General features: G+C 30.9%; 2 protein-coding genes across 2 annotated transcripts; one reads left to right on the top strand and one right to left on the bottom strand.

Annotated features, from left to right (window-relative positions):
• The first annotated feature begins 4108 nt into the window (after positions 1 to 4108).
• Positions 4109 to 4699, top strand: LOC109795307 (uncharacterized). The gene has a single exon (XM_020354764.3). It carries the CDS (start codon positions 4311 to 4313, stop codon positions 4644 to 4646), a length of 336 nt encoding a protein of 111 aa, XP_020210353.1. The 5' UTR covers positions 4109 to 4310; the 3' UTR covers positions 4647 to 4699.
• Positions 4700 to 5919: 1220 nt separating this feature from the next.
• LOC109814561 (F-box/LRR-repeat protein 15) lies at positions 5920 to 14086 on the bottom strand. The gene is made up of 17 exons (XM_020379023.3): positions 13542 to 14086; positions 12920 to 13172; positions 12609 to 12741; positions 11702 to 11798; positions 11429 to 11626; positions 11077 to 11347; positions 10877 to 10975; positions 10693 to 10781; positions 10427 to 10526; positions 10171 to 10341; positions 9139 to 9291; positions 8675 to 8835; positions 8404 to 8602; positions 7101 to 7567; positions 6960 to 7023; positions 6398 to 6484; positions 5920 to 6271 (listed from the first exon to the last, which is right to left on the bottom strand). The coding sequence occupies exons 1-17, from the start codon at positions 13787 to 13789 to the stop codon at positions 6191 to 6193; spliced, it is 2871 nt and encodes a 956-aa protein (XP_020234612.1). The 5' UTR covers positions 13790 to 14086; the 3' UTR covers positions 5920 to 6190.
• Positions 14087 to 18224: the final 4138 nt, after the last annotated feature.

Here is an 18224-nt window from a genome sequence, read left to right as displayed (position 1 = left end):
TAAATTATACTTTTGATAATTCTAATGTTTATCAATTCATAATTTTAGATATTTAATTTCTCTCTTTAAAATACAAAATTTTAGTTCTATCTATATTTTAATATTTATTAATTATTAAATTTTAATGTTGTTTGATAATTTTTTATTACTTAATCAATATGATATTTAATGGTGTGATATATAGAGATAATTTTTTAAAAAAAAGAACATAAAATTTTTTCATATATATATTAATTTTAAAAAATGATTGGTATTTATTTTATTAATAAATTTTATTTGTATAATTAATTTTTAAAATTATTTTATATCCAAATGTCATATTAATAATTATCATATCACTTTTTTTTAGAAGAAATATCATATCACTTAAGTATAAGTAAACATAAAAACTTAAGAATTAATTGATTTTAATTTCACAAGAGAACCAAAATTCTGTATTTTAAAAATTATGAAAATTAAATATCTTTATTTTAAAGATAGAAAGATCAAATTGTGGATTAACAAAAATAAGGGATCAAAGTGTAATATCACCTAATTTTAAATTTTAAGATATAAATTTGCATGAAAAAATATATAATATGAAGAAGTCAAATTCGATCCGAGTCTTAGCTAATAAAAGCAAAAAGACTTGATTAAATCCGTCACATTTACAAGATTTACTAAATTTCAAACTTTAACTTTTACACTTGAGTTATACTTTTTTTTTAAATATCTTCTAACTTATAAAAATAAAAATAATTGAAAATTTTATTAAATAAAATTATCTTTTGACTTAAAATCTTGATTCTTAGATAATTAGAAATATAGAGATCTAAGTTCAATGCTCATGACTATTTTTATAATATTTTTTATTTAAAAAAAAAAAAGCTTGATTCCTAAACACAAGATCACTTTCATAACAGAATGAAACAAAAATTCAAAATCTTAGAACTTAACTTGGGTCAGCCTAACATATCTCACTAACATTGAGAGGGAAAGAGTTGTGATTGATGCGATAGAAAAAGAAATGGGAGTTGTAATGTGCAAAAGAGAGAAGATGTGCGCCTAAGTAAACTATTCATCATCATGCTCTTCGTTTATATTTATGACAAAAAATTGATTATGTTTATATATATTATTAAGAAAAAAAGATATTTTCTGTCGTTAAAACTTAAAAAAATTAATAAAATAGATAATTGTGAATGATTATTTAGAAAGAATATGAGAAATTATTTTTAATATTTAAAAAATATGATAATTTACTAAAAAAGTATAAATAAAAAATAGTTACACATTAACATCTCTTTTATAATAAGTATAGATAAGAAATATAATTATATAAATTTATATAATTTTTTAGATAAATAAAAATAAAAATACAACAATAATAAAAAATCATTAAAATATTTAACATGCCAAAATTTATTAATTTAATTCAATATTAATTAATTAAACAAATTATCTTCTACTCACTTTTCTTCTACTGAATAATTTAAATTTCACCTTTTTTTTAACTTTTTTTCTTGTGTTTTTTTTCCTTTATTATTATTTTTTTTTCATTTCTACTGAACGCAACATTAAAAAAGTTACTCTTTGGTGAGGCAAAACAAGTTGATAGATTGAAAATGTTGTCTCGACCCACCTAAAAGAAGGGGTTAAAGTAGTTGACCTAACAATCATCAGTGAGTGGGTCATATTACCTTTTTAATATAGTATTAATTATATTTTTTTTAAATGGTTATTTTATTTTTTTTAAAAAGGATTAATATAAGATTAATTTTGTATACTAGTGTCTCTGTTTTTATTTAAAAAATCCAACTTAAATAATTGTTTATTATTTTATATAAGATCCATTTTATATTGTCTTATATATTAATTATTTTTAAACTGAAATATCTTTTATTAAAGTATATTCTCTTAATTTGATGAAATACATTAAATATAAAGTGTGCATTCTAATTGGCTAAAAGATTAAGTATTAATTAGGAAAGATAGGTAGTATAAAGGTAATTTTAGAAGAAAAAAAAATACAAATACGATACATTTATTGTATTTAACTAAATTAACTATTTTTCTTAATCTTGGTGAATTAAACAATTAAGTCTTATATATAATAACAAAATATTATCCTTAATTTATTTATTAGTTTTTCTTGATATATATATGTATACATATATATATAACTTAGGATAACACCTATTTTGAGACAGAAAGAGTATATTGTAATATTTATTTGAAAATGCATTTGGCAAAATCATTAAAAAAAGTTCTCATCATAATAGTATGAGAAAGAGTATATTATAATATTTATTTGAAAATGCATTTGGTAAAATCATTAAAAAAAGTTCTCATCATAATGGTATGAGTGGAGAGGGAGGGGAAGGGAGAATTACATATTAACGATGATAATTGTGATGATAGTAGAGACATATGCGAAGATGATAATAATGAAAATAATGATAGAGAAAATTATAATGATAGTAATATATGATAATTTAATTTTTAATCTTTTAATCTAAATTATTTATTTAATTTAACGATTGAGATTACTTATTTTTATTTTCACAAAAAAAATGACATTTTCATATTATACGCTCTCTAAAATGTAACAAACTGGTACAAAATTTGAAAATTATTCGATATTTTATTTCATTAATTCAAATTAACATATATTTATAAAAATATATTATACGTTAATTTTAATTTATATAAGAAAATATCATAAATTTTTTAGATTTAATAAAATCTTTTCATTTTAAATTTTTAATTTAATGATTAAATTATTAAATTTATAAGTATTTAATTATAAATTTATATATTTCTTTGTCATATATGTCTACACACAATTCACATTGTAAATCAAATCGATATAAATTAGTAATGATAAACCTCCACCCAAAATGAGATGGTGAAAAGAAGAAAAAGATAGAAGAAAATAGAAAGAAAAAAATAATGAATTATCTAACTTATCCTAAATAAAATAGAATTAAAAATTTAATTATAATATATTTTGAGATAATTGGTACAATTTTCTTAATTTTACAACTTATCTTTTAATTTTATTTTTACTTCAAATAAGTTAGAGAATTTGAGGTGATTTTTTATTATGACTCTTAATCATAAAGTGTTATTTTTTATCTCCTATTTTCATGTATTAAAATAAAAGTTAGACAACTTAAAAATAATATATTTAATGAATGATATAACGAAATAAAAAGATAATAATAAGCAGAAAATAGGTAAAAATGAGATTATGTATTAAAAAAAAAAGAGAAGCAAATGAGTATTTGTTAAATATTTTTCTTATACATCTACATCTTTGTTTCCGTTATCCATGTATACTTTGTGTTTTGTCTTTCTAGATGCCACCCTCTTAAATTTTTCCTTTCTATAATTCAAGCTAAAAATATTTCCTTGCCCTCCCCTTTTCATTCCAACAGCAATTCCTTGTAACTTTTGACATCCATAGCAGAAGAAACAGCATCGGATTCCACATAAAATTTCATGTCCCACCGAATGTTGAGTTTTTTCAGCAGAGAATCTTGTTCACATTGTGTATAATATAACACGTACTCTTCCTAAATTCTAAGAGATATCTTCTTAAAGCTTGTCCCCCACTTTCCACTAAAATCCATCTCTTATTCTCATGCATTTTATCCTCATCATTTATATATATATATATATATATATATATATAATAGAAGGAAAAAAAAAAGAAGATATTGGGTTAAAAAACAATGATATATTTTGGTTCCACTGAAATGGATAGGAACCAAAGAGAACAAAACAAAATGCTATAATTTTGTCAACACACCAAAAATGAGTCTTATTTACTAGCCCAAGTAGTATTAGATTAAGGGCAAAATATAAATGCAACTTTTAAATGCTTTTTGTGTACATACTTAATTAAAATTATAGTTTTATTTCAGTAATATTTATATTAACTTTTAATTCGTAAATTGCTAACATGAAACTCTGATTCTACAAAAAATTAAGGGACTATATGTAAGTTGTTTTTTATTCATAATATTAGTATAAAACATCATTATCAAAAACAGTGACTAATTTTTATAAAAGATCTTAAATGTATGAAAAATAAGTATTCTTTCCACATAGACTATTTGATATTCAAAACAACATGATTAAGAATCACAAATTAGAATTATTTGGATGAATCATATCAGCCCAATGAAAAAGGAATTGTTGGGTGTATTGGATGCTTCTCAATGTTTGCTTAAAAAAGCAGGATTCCCTTCACCATACACATATTTTGGCATAACAAAAAAGGAAGCCAACAGAGAACCAAAGTAATCATAATTCATTGATCATCAATGGAAGATGGAGATAGCGGCAGGAGAAGGAAAATTTCTTCATATGAGAGAGTGGCAGCCATAAGCTTGGTGATTCTAGCTGTGGCTTCTCCTCTCTACATAGACAGTAGACCAGAGAGTGAGTTGGAAGATGATGACCAATCCATAAACTTTGGTTTTGGGTTGCCCTTGCTTCTCTTTGTGTTGATTTTAGCCATAGCTTTATCAGCTTTTCTTGACCGCAACTTCACCAGGTTTGATCGTTATTGGATTCATAGAGTTGGTGGTTCGTCTGGTGGCATTGTTTTAATCCTTCTTGTTCTCTTTCTGGTTTTGAAGTGTAAGGCCTCTGCGTAAAAAGTTGTTATGCTTAAACTCCATAGTAAGAAATGCAACAACTTCTTTTTCTACTGTGTGTGTGAAGAACATACTATACCTTAGTTCTGATTGATTAATCATCCTCTATAGAATGTACTCGATGCAGAGTGGCAGACATGTAGAAATTTCTCTTCCTGGTTTTGACTATTCCGATCGCTTATGCATCGTATATATAATATGTACATGGTTTGCAAGGTTGGTCTTGTGGCTAAATTTATTAATCTTTTTTAAAACCTAGAGTTCAACTTTGGAAATTTGCAAAGCCAATGCCATAAATTTCATATGCAATCATAAATTTATTAAACATTTGGCTTGAATCTCTTCACTATTATTTTTAAGTTCGGGTCGTCAAATACAACAACGATGAAAGAGACCTCAAAGTCAAGTGGAAATCCACCCAATATCTTTAAATTTAGATTTAATACATAATTTAGTTTCTAAACTTTTTTTGGAAAATTTTAATTAAGAATTAAAAAAATGTAATTTAATCTTATATATATTGTAATTTAGTCCTTGATGTTATAAATTCATTTACTACATGTGAAATTTTAAAAAAATATTTTTTTTATATACTATGAACAACCGCATCAAATATTCAAGTTTACGGAGGCGAGAGGTGAGTATGGCGTTTTCAGCAATCAGTATCACTGCTGGTTTCTTAAGTACGTTACTTTCGTATGGATAACATTTGAACATATAAAAAAAATGATGCTTTTAAGCATTGGCATTGAAGATTCTAATTATGGGGTTTGGCTATACAATACCAGAGCTTGCACCTGGCGGTTAAACTTTAATACATTGCCCTGTTATATTCCAAAAGGGAAATAAAAAAGAAACCCTTTAAAATTAAACCCATGATATCGGTAGGTTGAGATTGAAAATGTAGAGATTGCTTTATCATACAAGCACTTAAGAAATCCCTTAATTATTTATATAGATAGTTACATAAATTTACACTAATTTTAAACTTGAGAGAATAATCGACAGAGCGAATATGGTTAAGGGTGGTATGATTGATTCGAATTATATGGCAGCAGTATTTAAGCAAATAATTCCCGAGGGGTTTCCATTTGAACTTTATGTAAATATCAATTTCTTCAAAATATAAATGTTCACATATATTGCATCAATGTCTCGAGAGGTGAGGTCCAAAATAAAAATGTGTAAATTAAAATATATATGTCAGTACATGGGTAGAATTTACAGCATAAACAATGGCATGCTATGGCAAGGAAAGGATCAGATGCACCAATTTACAACAACAAAATAAAAGGTTGTTAGACTATTTAGAACAAAATATGCATCAACAAAATTGAAATGTAAAATTTACAACAGTAGTATAACAACGATAGATTTATTTTAACAATCCACAAAAGATAACCTGATTCCTATATATGCCAAACAAACAACAATAACAAGTCATCCATTTACAATACATTTGGAAATATAACCAGTTTTATTACCAAGTGTGTCTTCACTCCCAAGTGAAAACCACTGGAATATTCAAAGATCCCTGGTTAAGTTTATGAAGTTGACAAGCTGCCGTATATACGCTTCAAACTAGAACATGCAGCACGTAATCTTACCATGCTCATTGAGCTTATCTGTAAAGCACCGTAAAATATAACAAAAATAGTCAAAACATCAACATATTCCATCATGTGTGAAAAGGTTAATCGGCTAAAATTAATGAAAGAATGAGTCCACATGGTACCGGCATTTGCTCTCACCTTTGGACAGTGGCGAACATCAAGAGTTTCCAGCATAGTGCATTTTGATATAGCAGCCTCAATAGCTTCCTCATCAATGTTGCAAGACTATAAAACCCAGATTACAACTCCATTAGAAAAACTAAAATATAATTAATAAAGCAAATAAGTTATGGCACAAAAATGAATCAATAAAGAAGTTGCAAGAACTGAATTACAAATTAAAGTTGAATTCACAATTGACAATATCACTCATATCAAACACATTCATTCATGCTGAATTTCAAGTGGACAAAGCCGACCCTTTCAAACATTTTTTTTAATGTTTGCAGTCCATTCACCTAGTTATGTGGAACTTGAAAAGGAGAGCAACCCAAGCCAAAAGAATGAAGCAAAAACTAAATCAATTACAATAAATTTCTCATGATAGCCGATGACAGCTGCAGTGCATAAAACCTAAAACGGACATATTACCTCAGTTTACTCAAAAGCACAGCTAGAATAAGATCTGACAACATTTGCAAGAACTAAAAAATATAATGGATGCAAGAATCTATTTAAATAGGAAGATAAAAACAATTACCTGAAGAAAAAGACTGGTCAATCTTGGACACTCTAGCTTTAAAACTTCCAAAGAGGAACAATTGCTGAATTGAGAAGTTAAAATGTTATCAACTGCTATTAGAAGGATAGAAATTAACCCAGTTATTAGAGACAACCATACCTTAGATTAAGCCAGCTTAGGTTGAGACAAGCTACATCAACTTCCTTCAAATTAGCAGATAGAGAAAGGTTTAAAAACAACATACGGGAACAGTGTGCTGTTGATGGAATGAAAACTTTCCTAATGTTTGGACATCCCACACAGTTCAGGTTCTGCAGTAAACGGGTGGGTTGCTCACTTAACTCGTGGACATTTTCATGAGAACTTGCAACGGATATAACATTTACATCAGGCAACTCAGCAATATGCCCATGACTGCATCCCCAGTTTAAATCATGCATATTAGCACAGCCATTCAAGCTCACACGTGTAAGGTGTGTGCAGCAGGAAAGAAGCTCCTCTATGGCAGACTGACAGAGTGTTCCATAAGACAAGTCCAACTCCTGAAGTTTTGGTAAAGCACCCCCCTTGTAAAGAGGTTCAAGTGATGTGTGAGTGAGATATTTGCATGCCTGCAACTTTAATACCTTCAAAGAAACAAGGAATAACACTATCAGAAACGGCAAGGAGTATAATTACAGAAAGGTAAATTAAACTTTCCATTACCAATGGATGGTCTAAGTACTGAGGAGGATATTGTAGGAATAATAACAAGCCCATTTCTTTTAAAAAAAATTCTAAAAAGGCACTTACTATAAAAAAAAATAAAATAAAATAATACTTCTGAAATTTTAGAGATGTTTGGGTAAAGTTTTATATTAATTAGAAGCAGAAAAAAAAAAAAAGAGCACAAAACTGCTTTTTTGATAAGCAACTTTGAGCTACTGGCGATAATCCTGTCCAATGTGGGACATCTTGACAATAATTGATCAAGACTTCATGGATTTAAACAATCATCCCATTAAAAGATATAACAGCACCCAAAATCACTATCATTACCCAATTATTTTATACTTGCAAGTGAACCAAATTAAAAACAAATAAATTTTAGTATGAAGACAATGAACCCAGCTTGATACTACAGACATTAGTTGGTAAAAACAAGGGGCACACTAACACATTATTACAATTAATTTTATTCTGGCAAGTGAACTCAATTAAAATCACAACTGTGTAAAGTTAATAAAAAAAATTCATTAAGGGAAGAGGACAATGAACCCAACTCATTATAAACATAAAACACATGCACCTGCACACTGCAAATTTCATTAGGTGTTATTAAAATCAATTTGTCTGACTAAAAGTTGGCTGCACTTTTCTTGAGTACATGGTGGGTAGTGCTTTACTACCCTTGTGATATTTGTAATACTAATATGTCACCTAGAAGTAAAATATAGGCATGAAAATAAATGGTAACTCTAACCTTTAGCTGCAGACAAGACTTAAAAACAGGCTGCAAATCGACCAAAAAAGTGTATGACAAATCCAGCAGGGTCAAATTCAGGAGCCAACGCAAAGAATAAAGTCCATCTAAACCAATTGATGGGCATGACATCAATATTAATGACTCAATCAATGGGCATGAGGCTGTTGTTGCAGACAAACATTCATCAGTGAGTTGGCTGTAAGTAAAAAACAATTAACATCAGTCCACATACAAGCAGGCTGCCTGAGAATAACAAATGAAACATCACCTGCAAAAGGAAGCATCCAGAGATGTCAAGAGAGGACAATTAAGTAATGCTTCAGACAGTACACCACATCCTTTCAACTCAAGTGAGACCATAAACATGGCTTCTATGCTGAGTATATTCAATTTCGGACATATTCCTAAATTGAGAGATCGAAGACCAACCTAAGAAGCAGGTGAAAAAGAAATGAACTCAATGACTATATCATACCACTAAACTTCTTGATGTTATTATGTACACCTAGTCCCAAACCTTAACCCAAAAACAACCCCTTTGATTCCATTGCACAATCGTGTTCTTATACCATGCAAACAGCCAAATCCACAAGCAAATGTTATGTTAAAAATTCATTATTGATTATAGATTTAGCATATTTGGCCAAATGATCAAATCCAAAAGCATAAGAATTCAAAATTTTCGAGTCACAGAAAAGGTATAAAGCAACTAAAAAAATCAAAACAACTTACAGGACAAAACTTTGCTGTTTCCAAATGATCACAACCATCCAAAATGACTTTCTCAAGGTTAGGGCATGTGAGCTCAAGAGTAGTAACTGCCCGACAACCACCAAGTGAAAGACTGACTAAAGAGGTGCTGGTGAACCGAACTGATGTCAAGCTCTAAATTCAATAAAACACCAACATTGAGTAAAAAAATAATATGGCCAGAGCATTTTACCAACAAAGTCAACTATAAGCAAGAGCAGGAATTAAGGAGAAAAAAACAAACTAATCTCTCAGGTGCAACCACCAGAAAAATAGAGGCATAATCCATTGTAAAGAATTTTTCAGCACAGGCTAAAATATCCATGGTGAAGCAAATAATGTCCAATTGATTCATTGAAATGCGCACATTGTGACAACAACTAATATGTCATGTATATGTTTCCACTAATTTTGGTAATATTTGTAATTTGTACACCCCAATTCACCAACTCTTATTTATGTGTAGATATCAAGAAAACCCTTCCAAAACTTGGAAGTTTAGAAGCAATCAATGTCACAGATAAAAAATACAATTAATGACATTGGGCTTGTTTGGAATAAGCGTCTCCCGAAACAATTCTAGCAGAGAAAAAATAGCAAGGAAAAATGAAATAAACTTCTCCACAATCTACAATTAGCTTAACATAAGCTAATTTGTATAAGCTCTAGCCTTTAACTTCTCCAAAATCTTATTTTTAACTTATGTATAAGCTAGTTTTAGCTCATGGAATAACTTATTTGGATTTTTCTACTTATATTTTCCTCCTAAAAGTGCTTCTTGATAAGTTTATCTAAATAGACCCATTGTAAAAAAAAACTCCACAGGTCAATTTTCAAGTTAGTAGTCATGGCACACCTACTACACAAGTTGGCTAGAAAAAAACTAGAATATGGTAAATAGCACCAATATGTAACACAAAACCCATGTCATTTGTCAGTACATACTACTAGCATACGTCATGGATAAGCAAATTGATCCAGCAAGTGCCAAAAAAGGAGGGCATATTCAAGTACCTCACAATTGTCAAGAACTAGTGATTTTAACATAGGACATCCTCCACCATCACTAAAAACATCACATATAGAGTTTGTCAAAGATTCACACTCTGAGAGGTCCACTTCTTGTAAAGATTGACATTGCAGAGCTAATGTGGTTAAACTATCTTGCTTTTGCAATGCTAATTTCTGCATCACCACAAAGTCCATCCTTTACACTACTATAGTATACATGGGCTTGGAGGAAAAATTACAACTTAATTACAAGACATACTTGAAGTGAATTTGAAGTGATGTTGATACGATGGAGTGCAGGGCAATTTGACACTAGTATGGAAGAAAGCATCATAGTCCTCAAGTTCAAATCAGCAAATCTGCCAATTAACAGTTCAAGAAAATAAATTAGAAAATACTACTGAAAAACAGGGATAGGGTGTGGAATTAAACAAGTAAAGAGCAACACAGAAAGGCAGAGACAAATAATATAATATTGTAATTACAATGTTTTTCAGGGAGGAAGAAGAATGAGCAGAAACATACTTGCGACAGTGTACCAATCTAATAGTACACAGACGGGGAAGATCCAAAGACACTGAAGTCAACAGACTGCAATTGTCAAGCTCCAAAACCTGCAGTAGCAGTGGCACCAATTATTCATCCTAGAAGTCTATAATCAGTAATTCAGAGACATACTAATTTCTAGTATCTTAGACAAATAACATACCTCCAACATATAACTGTGAGCTATTGCAGCCATTGACGCAGAAGTAATGCCCTCACAACTATGAAGCTTTAGAACTGTCAACATCGGCAGTCTAACAGACTTCAAAGATAAAACAAAAAAGAGAGTATCCGTGTCAAACAAGGTCAGATACTATTATTTAATCTATAGATGCTTAAGTGATAAAAGACTCTAAAGCACACCTCCAAAGATATGTTTGGGCAGTATGATGCGTCAAGAAAACTAAGGTTAGCACAACTCAAAGCTATTTCACGTAGAGTTTCATCACTGACACATGAACAATTTGACATGTCCAGTGAGACAAGTTGAGGGCATGAAGTTGCAGCAGCACGTATTGCAGCGTCGGGAAGTTTGTGGCATGAGCCTATATCAAGCTCTTGCAGAAGAGGACAATTAAGCACAACCTGTGCCATGTTACTACGCTTCAACGACATAGTTTCAAGTTGTGGGCACCTGAAAAAGAATAAACAATCACAATTTAATTGATCTGCAAAGTGATAACTAAATGTCAGTTAAACCACAAAGCATATTTACCTGACTGCTATTCGCATCGCACGGCATTTTGTTAATTGAAGATGACACAATCTGTCATGATTAATTGTTATCTCCTGGATGCCATTGCCTAGTGTAGAATCATTGATATTCAAATTTTTTAACATACAACAATCGGCTAAAGCATGGAAAAAAGTATCAGCTATTTGTCCTCTTCCCAATGTTAGAACCTCTAGATTCCTGAAAATGATGATATAAATCAGCCGGAGTCCAAGATAAAACTTGATTGACTGCAATACTGCATAAAATATCTACCTTAATGAAGAGATGGCCTTCATGACAAGCAAGTAAATACCAGAACCAGATATGCTCATTGATGTGGCATTAGGATAACGCCTACACATGTCCTCGACTGAAAATTCAGAGTTTTAATAAGCACATTTACCAACAAAAAGTTAAATTAAAGGACTTCTACTTGCAGTTCTCAGGCATGTCTATAACAGTGCAATAGCACCCTTGCAGCATGTTGCAGCTGGATGTCATTACAAATTTAAAGCAACTCAATTTTGCCCCGATTTTCTGACTTCTCAAAACCAATATTTTTAATACTTTTGTTGTTTTCCCAACATATTTGGCATCAGAAAAATTGGAAAGCCTCCTTCACATTTAAAGCAAGCCTTAGTTGATCTCGTTCACTGTCCACCCTCACGAGCGTGAGACCACTAATTGTCATCATCCATGGCACACTCTGTTGAAGCTTGCAGGTGTCATTCTCCTTTTTTGTTTTTTCACCCTCTGTTCTGCATCTCAACTCGCTACTTTCTACTACAACTTATGAACAAAGAATGTAGCTTTAATTTCGGTTTTTTAAAATTTTTATAATTTATGTGTATAAAATAAATTATTTCTGTTGGATCTATAATCTAGGTAAAGCAGCCATCCTGGTAAAGCATTTAAGGATTTTGGGGTTAGTTATTTCACACTATCTAGGTTTGATAACTATGCTTATCCTAGAAAAAGGCTCACAGTTAGGAGTCCCACATTGAGTAAAATAAAGAGTTTGATGTGGTTAAGCCACTAAACTCTCCTACCTAATGAGCTAATCTTTTGGGTTGGGTTTTCCTCGTGTTTAAGTCATAATACTCACCCACAGGCCACAACAATAAAACAACCAAAAAAGATAAACATAAACAACAGCTTACTAAATCCTATATAGGCTCACATTGTTCAACAGATATGTTCCTATCCTCAAAATTCAAACTCTTCCAGAAATCTTCATGAGCACTAGCACCACGCCACTGCTTACAAACTCTGGCAGCCTTACAAAGATTGGGATGATCCAAAAACGAGAAAACCTAAATTTCATAGGTAGCAAAAGTAGACGTAAGAGATAATAATAATAATAATAATAATAAAGGTAAAAACATACCAGAAAAGGGTGAATTCAAAAATCATAGTCAGGTATCACAAGAAGCTAAATTCACTTAAGAGAGAAAGAAACATCACAGAAACGATTTTTTCCACGTGGCTTACCATATGCAACAAGTCATCGGTGAGATCCATTCTGACCTCTACATCTTCCACTTTCGAGAGATCACTATCACCTCCTTCACCGTCTTTCACAATGCTAGAATCAAAGCTACTCTCCTCACCCGCACCCATCAATGCAAAAGCTTCATAACAAGTATCGCCGTTGGGCCGAAGAGAGCCCTTAATATAGTCATAATCACCATATTCATTAGAAGAACCGCATTTCCCGGCATTAAGCTTTGAAAAGTGATGCTCCCTGCAAAAAAAGACAAAAACCACAATCAATCGTCGCTGAAAACCCGGGAACCCTTTACAAAAGTTTAGAGTTTTAAAGAGCACAGCATCAAAGCTCGCAACAATGAACACAATAGAACTGAAGAAATAAGAATGAGCTGAACTGACACGTCATCACTGGGAGGAGAATGCGTTAAAAAAGAGTGTGCTTGTTGCATTTCTCTTACACAATGCACACACTCCTACGACACGACTCAAACATTCACGCGCTCACACGGCACGTGGAAGAGAACATCCGCAAACAATGCATTGCAGAACCATCATAATCTTTACAAGAACGAACACACTCCTACTACTACAACACACGCGCCCCAGTTTCCGCGAAACTCACTCGAAATCGGCGTAGAACTTGGCGCGTTTGTGGCTCAAATCGCGGGTGTCGGCGGCGGCGGTGTCCGGACAGGCGGCGGCGGAGCTGCTCTCGGCGTCGGAGCGGAGAGGGAAGGTCTGGGGCATGGCGAATTGGTCGTCGGAAACGGCGGAAACGACGGCGTCGTTTCCGAAAAAGTCGTCCTCCTTCATAAGGTGGCGGTCTTGGTCTTCTGGGTCAGTGAAGCAGAGACAGCACCAAAGCTTCATGCACTCGAAGTTGGCGAACCCTGGGTCTGGATCTAGCGCATTTGGAGGCGGAATTGAAGAAACCCTAACCGGAGAGAGAGGAAATGGGGTGGGAAAGTGGTGTGGGGGGAAATTGAAGGGGTGTGTAAGGAAATTGATGAGAGGGAGAGTGAAGAGAGAAGGGTTGAATGGATCTGATCGGATCTTGGGAGGTGCTGTTTGCCTCTGGGGTTGCTCTATATCTGAGCAAATGAGAAAATTCGTACTTTTTGTGCGCAAAACTGAACAAGACACACAGAAAGACACACACACACACTCACACACATCACAAACGATGCCGTTTTCTGCTTTTATTAATCCCACCACCCAATGATATTTTTTTTTCCTTTATTCACTTTCTATTTTCAAATCTAAATTCAGTCTAATGTAAATTTTTTTTTTATCAAATACAGAAGTTAATGATGAAAATAGGTTAAATTTTAAATAAATATTTTTAATTTAATTTATTTAAAGTCCAATTTACTTAATTAAAAATTTAATTTAATCTTTTTAAAAAAATTATTTATTTTAAAAAAATAAATTTAAATTTGTACAAAAAAAATCTGTTAAATTTATATGTTAAACTATTTTTAATAAAAAAAATTTAATTACTTTTAAATTATATGCAACTTAACTGACATTGATATTAAATATAAATTTTAATTTTTAAGTATATAATTGTATTAAATATTTAAAATTAAAAATTATTATTCATATAATCTTATTTACATCGAACAAAATTACCACTCATAAAAGATATATATTGTCTTTAATATATATATATATATATATATATATATATATATTATAAATACATAACTTAACATTTATACTGAATTTTATTATTACGTACATTAATAAAGGATTATCACTTTTGTGTACATATTATCTTTATATCTATTTCTTAAATTATTTTTTTTTCTCTCTCTACGATTTTTCAAAACTACTCACATAATTACAATTATTCAAAAATTACTCTAACTTTTTTTTTTTTATTGTTAATCAACTACTCACTTTTTATTTATTTTTTATTTTTTAAAAAATACATATAGGTACGGAGTTTATTTTAGGCTACTTATAAAAAAATTTGATATACGTGTTTATAAGTTGCTATTTCACATGTTATGTGCTTACGTTTTTTAAGTCTCTCAAGTTTCGATATGTAAGAAGAAAATAATGAATATAACATGTTTTCTTTTATGCAATAACTAATATAGTATTTAATAAAGATGATAAAAATAGAGGAAAAAAGGTGGATAAGAAATAAAGTAAAAATAAAATTGTTTGATAGAAAATAAATAAAACAAAATATAAGATAATTTTTTAAGAGATTATTTAGTTTAGAAAATAATAAATCAAAAATATTATTATTATTTTACTTAATATTTATTGTTATTTTTTATTTTGTTAATTTAAAATAAATAAATTAGAGAGAGAATGAAAAAAAAATATTCACCTATTTTTAAAGTAAGTCAATGAACTAATATGATTCATTTAATGATGGAAGGTTAGATAATAAGCACAAAGTTCTAGGTTCGAATTTTGGTGTCATCAGTGTAATTTAATAAAAAAAATATAAGTTTACATAAACATATTTCACGCAATAATTCATGTTATACATCAAATTTTAATGATCTAATCGTTGAATTAAAAATTCTTAATGCATAAATTAAGTCTATAAGTTTTTTAAAAATTAAAAATTATTTGATACTTCAATTTATTAATTCAAATTTATGATTATCCATCAATTTGAATTAATAAAATAAAATATCAAATAGTTTTCAAATTTTTTTAAAATTTGCAAACTTAATTTATACAAAAATAATAATTTAATGGTTGAATCATTAAAATTCAATATAAAATATGAGTTATTAAGTGAGTGAATTCCTCCTCATATTACTCTAGATTATTATTATTTTTAAATGAGACGTTACACAAAATAACAACAAATTAAGAAAAGAATATGATTATCAACTCAATTGTTACACTATTTAAAATAATAATTAATAAAAGATCTTTATGTTTTTATGTCCATGATTATGATGATTATGAAACTTAAGGAGAGAAAAATAACAATGTAACAGGGAAAGAATATGTTAACAATTAAGAGTCATAACAAAGTTATGTAACGATCCATCACGGTCACTACACTATATAGAATAACTATTAGTAGCAAAAATTAGTCTACTAGAATTACAAGAGTTTAACTAATAGATATATGGACATATATATAATTTGAGTATAAAAGTGCAACCATTATACTGATATAAATCATATACATGTATATACAATAATCCAACGGTAAACTATATAACCTAGTGTTGGTTTAGCACACCTATATCGGCTACATAAAGTAGCACCAACACCAACAAAAGTCCCTCTGCCTGTCACCATATAATGTATGATCATCGCAGTCCAAACCACATAGAAACAAAATGGTAAGGTAGAGTTTAAAAATATGTAAGCATATAAAATAATTTTATATCATACAACATCATACCAAAAACATATATGAAAGGTAAACACTTTAAAGCTAACATATATCTAATCCAAACCATGTTAAACAAGACATCTAACAATGCATTTGAACACACCACAACATACATCATATGCGTACACTTTAACTAATGTGTTGTCACGCAATCAGCTACGAAAATTTCTTAACAACACGAGCAATCTAAGTGACTCCACCCTACCGAACTAACCCAATTATTTTCGCACTTGAAGTGCCAACTCAATCACAACAAAATGGGACAATAATCTTTGCTCTAATTTCTCGAGTTTTATCACTTACATTAGAAAAGTCTGGTTCCACCGTTATGCAAAACTAAATATATGTTTATCACGACCTAAGCATGCATTACCAAGTCACATATGAAATTCGCTTATAGATTATTCTCAAGGAACCACACAACCTTTCCAGGTACTTGGCTAAGGGTTGTAGCCCTTAACCTTCTACCTTACTCAATCACTAGCTAAGGACCTAAAGGAGACTTAGCATGCCTCAAAATCGACTTCAAAAGACACACATACTCATGGAGGGTTTTCCAATAGTGGCCTACCTGAACATCACCCCAAGATTCCTTATGAAGAATCTTCAGTTTTCAAAAACATTTTCTTTCCTCAAGTCCTAAGTTAACCAGCATGCCTTAATGTCATACCGCATTCTCAACATCCACACCTCACATAACATCATCTATATACATTATATCTAGTCAATGCATATAGAGATCAACAACATCATACGTATATACATCATACATATGTTCATCATCATCCAACACCATACAAACATCTACTACATATGTCATATCTAATCAACATACATAGAACTACAATTTTCATACTTCAGACAACATGCAATAAAACTCACACATCTACTCAAGTTCATCATACAACATTGCAAAATACACTCACCATCTAGGCATCCTGTGCCCGACGCAACATACCTTGCATTCAACGCCATCATGGCAGGGAACTTTTTGCCTCACCAACGCTCAACATCATCAAAACCACACCCAACGTGTATGAGGTAGAGACCCCCTCATACCTCATTCCAAATGTGACAAAACTCACGCCTGACTTCATATTAGGAAAAAAGCCTCTGCTTGACACCCATCGTCATCTTAGTGATGTTTGAGGCCATCCAAGCAAGGAGCATTTGCCTTGATCATGTTTGGTGTCACCCAATTGGAGTTCAGTGTCACCAAGTTAGAGACCTTCCTATGCTATCATGTTTGACGCTATTTAAACCACACTCGTTGGCATTCCAATCCAAAACGAGTCTCTCTCCTCATACTTGGTGCCACCGATCCTAGACTCAATGCGAACAAGACAGAGACCTCTAGTTAGAACTGTGTTTGGTGCCACAAAAGTGCACCCGACGTGATATAAAAAATTTATGAATGCAGACTTGAAAAAATTGTCTTAATCCACCTAAAATCCAGAAATCTCCAACATGTAACATGTAAATAAGTATATAGATACTTCAAACCACTCAAATCCAAGACCAATTTTAACATGCAACATCGTGTATGATCAATCACCAAAATTCACCTCAACACTCAAAAACACCAAAAATCCTTTTTTCCCTTCACCATTCAATTTGATTTCAACCACATACATAGTCATATTTGATGAAAACAACAACATTATTCATCAAATCAACCAATCAGTTCATCCTAACTTCCTTTACCTCAATTCCTAGTCACTAAGATGAAGAAATGAGGAAAAGGAAGAGAATAAGGAATTTGAGTTCTTCGAAGAGCTTTGTACAACTATAAACTAGATTTAAGCTTCAAGAACCTGAATTAAGACATACAAGAAAGGATTAGGGATTCTGAGGAAAGAATCATCCAATGAAAATAAGGTTCAGAGAGAAAAAATAATGCACATGCCTATAGTACCTCTCTCTAAA

Source organism: Cajanus cajan, chromosome 9 (genome assembly GCF_000230855.2).
Source record: "Cajanus cajan strain Asha chromosome 9, NIPB_CcT2T_4, whole genome shotgun sequence".
NCBI lineage: Eukaryota > Viridiplantae > Streptophyta > Magnoliopsida > Fabales > Fabaceae > Cajanus > Cajanus cajan.
The sequence above is the reverse complement of the archived record's forward strand: the minus strand, read 5'-3'. Positions and strand labels throughout refer to the sequence as shown.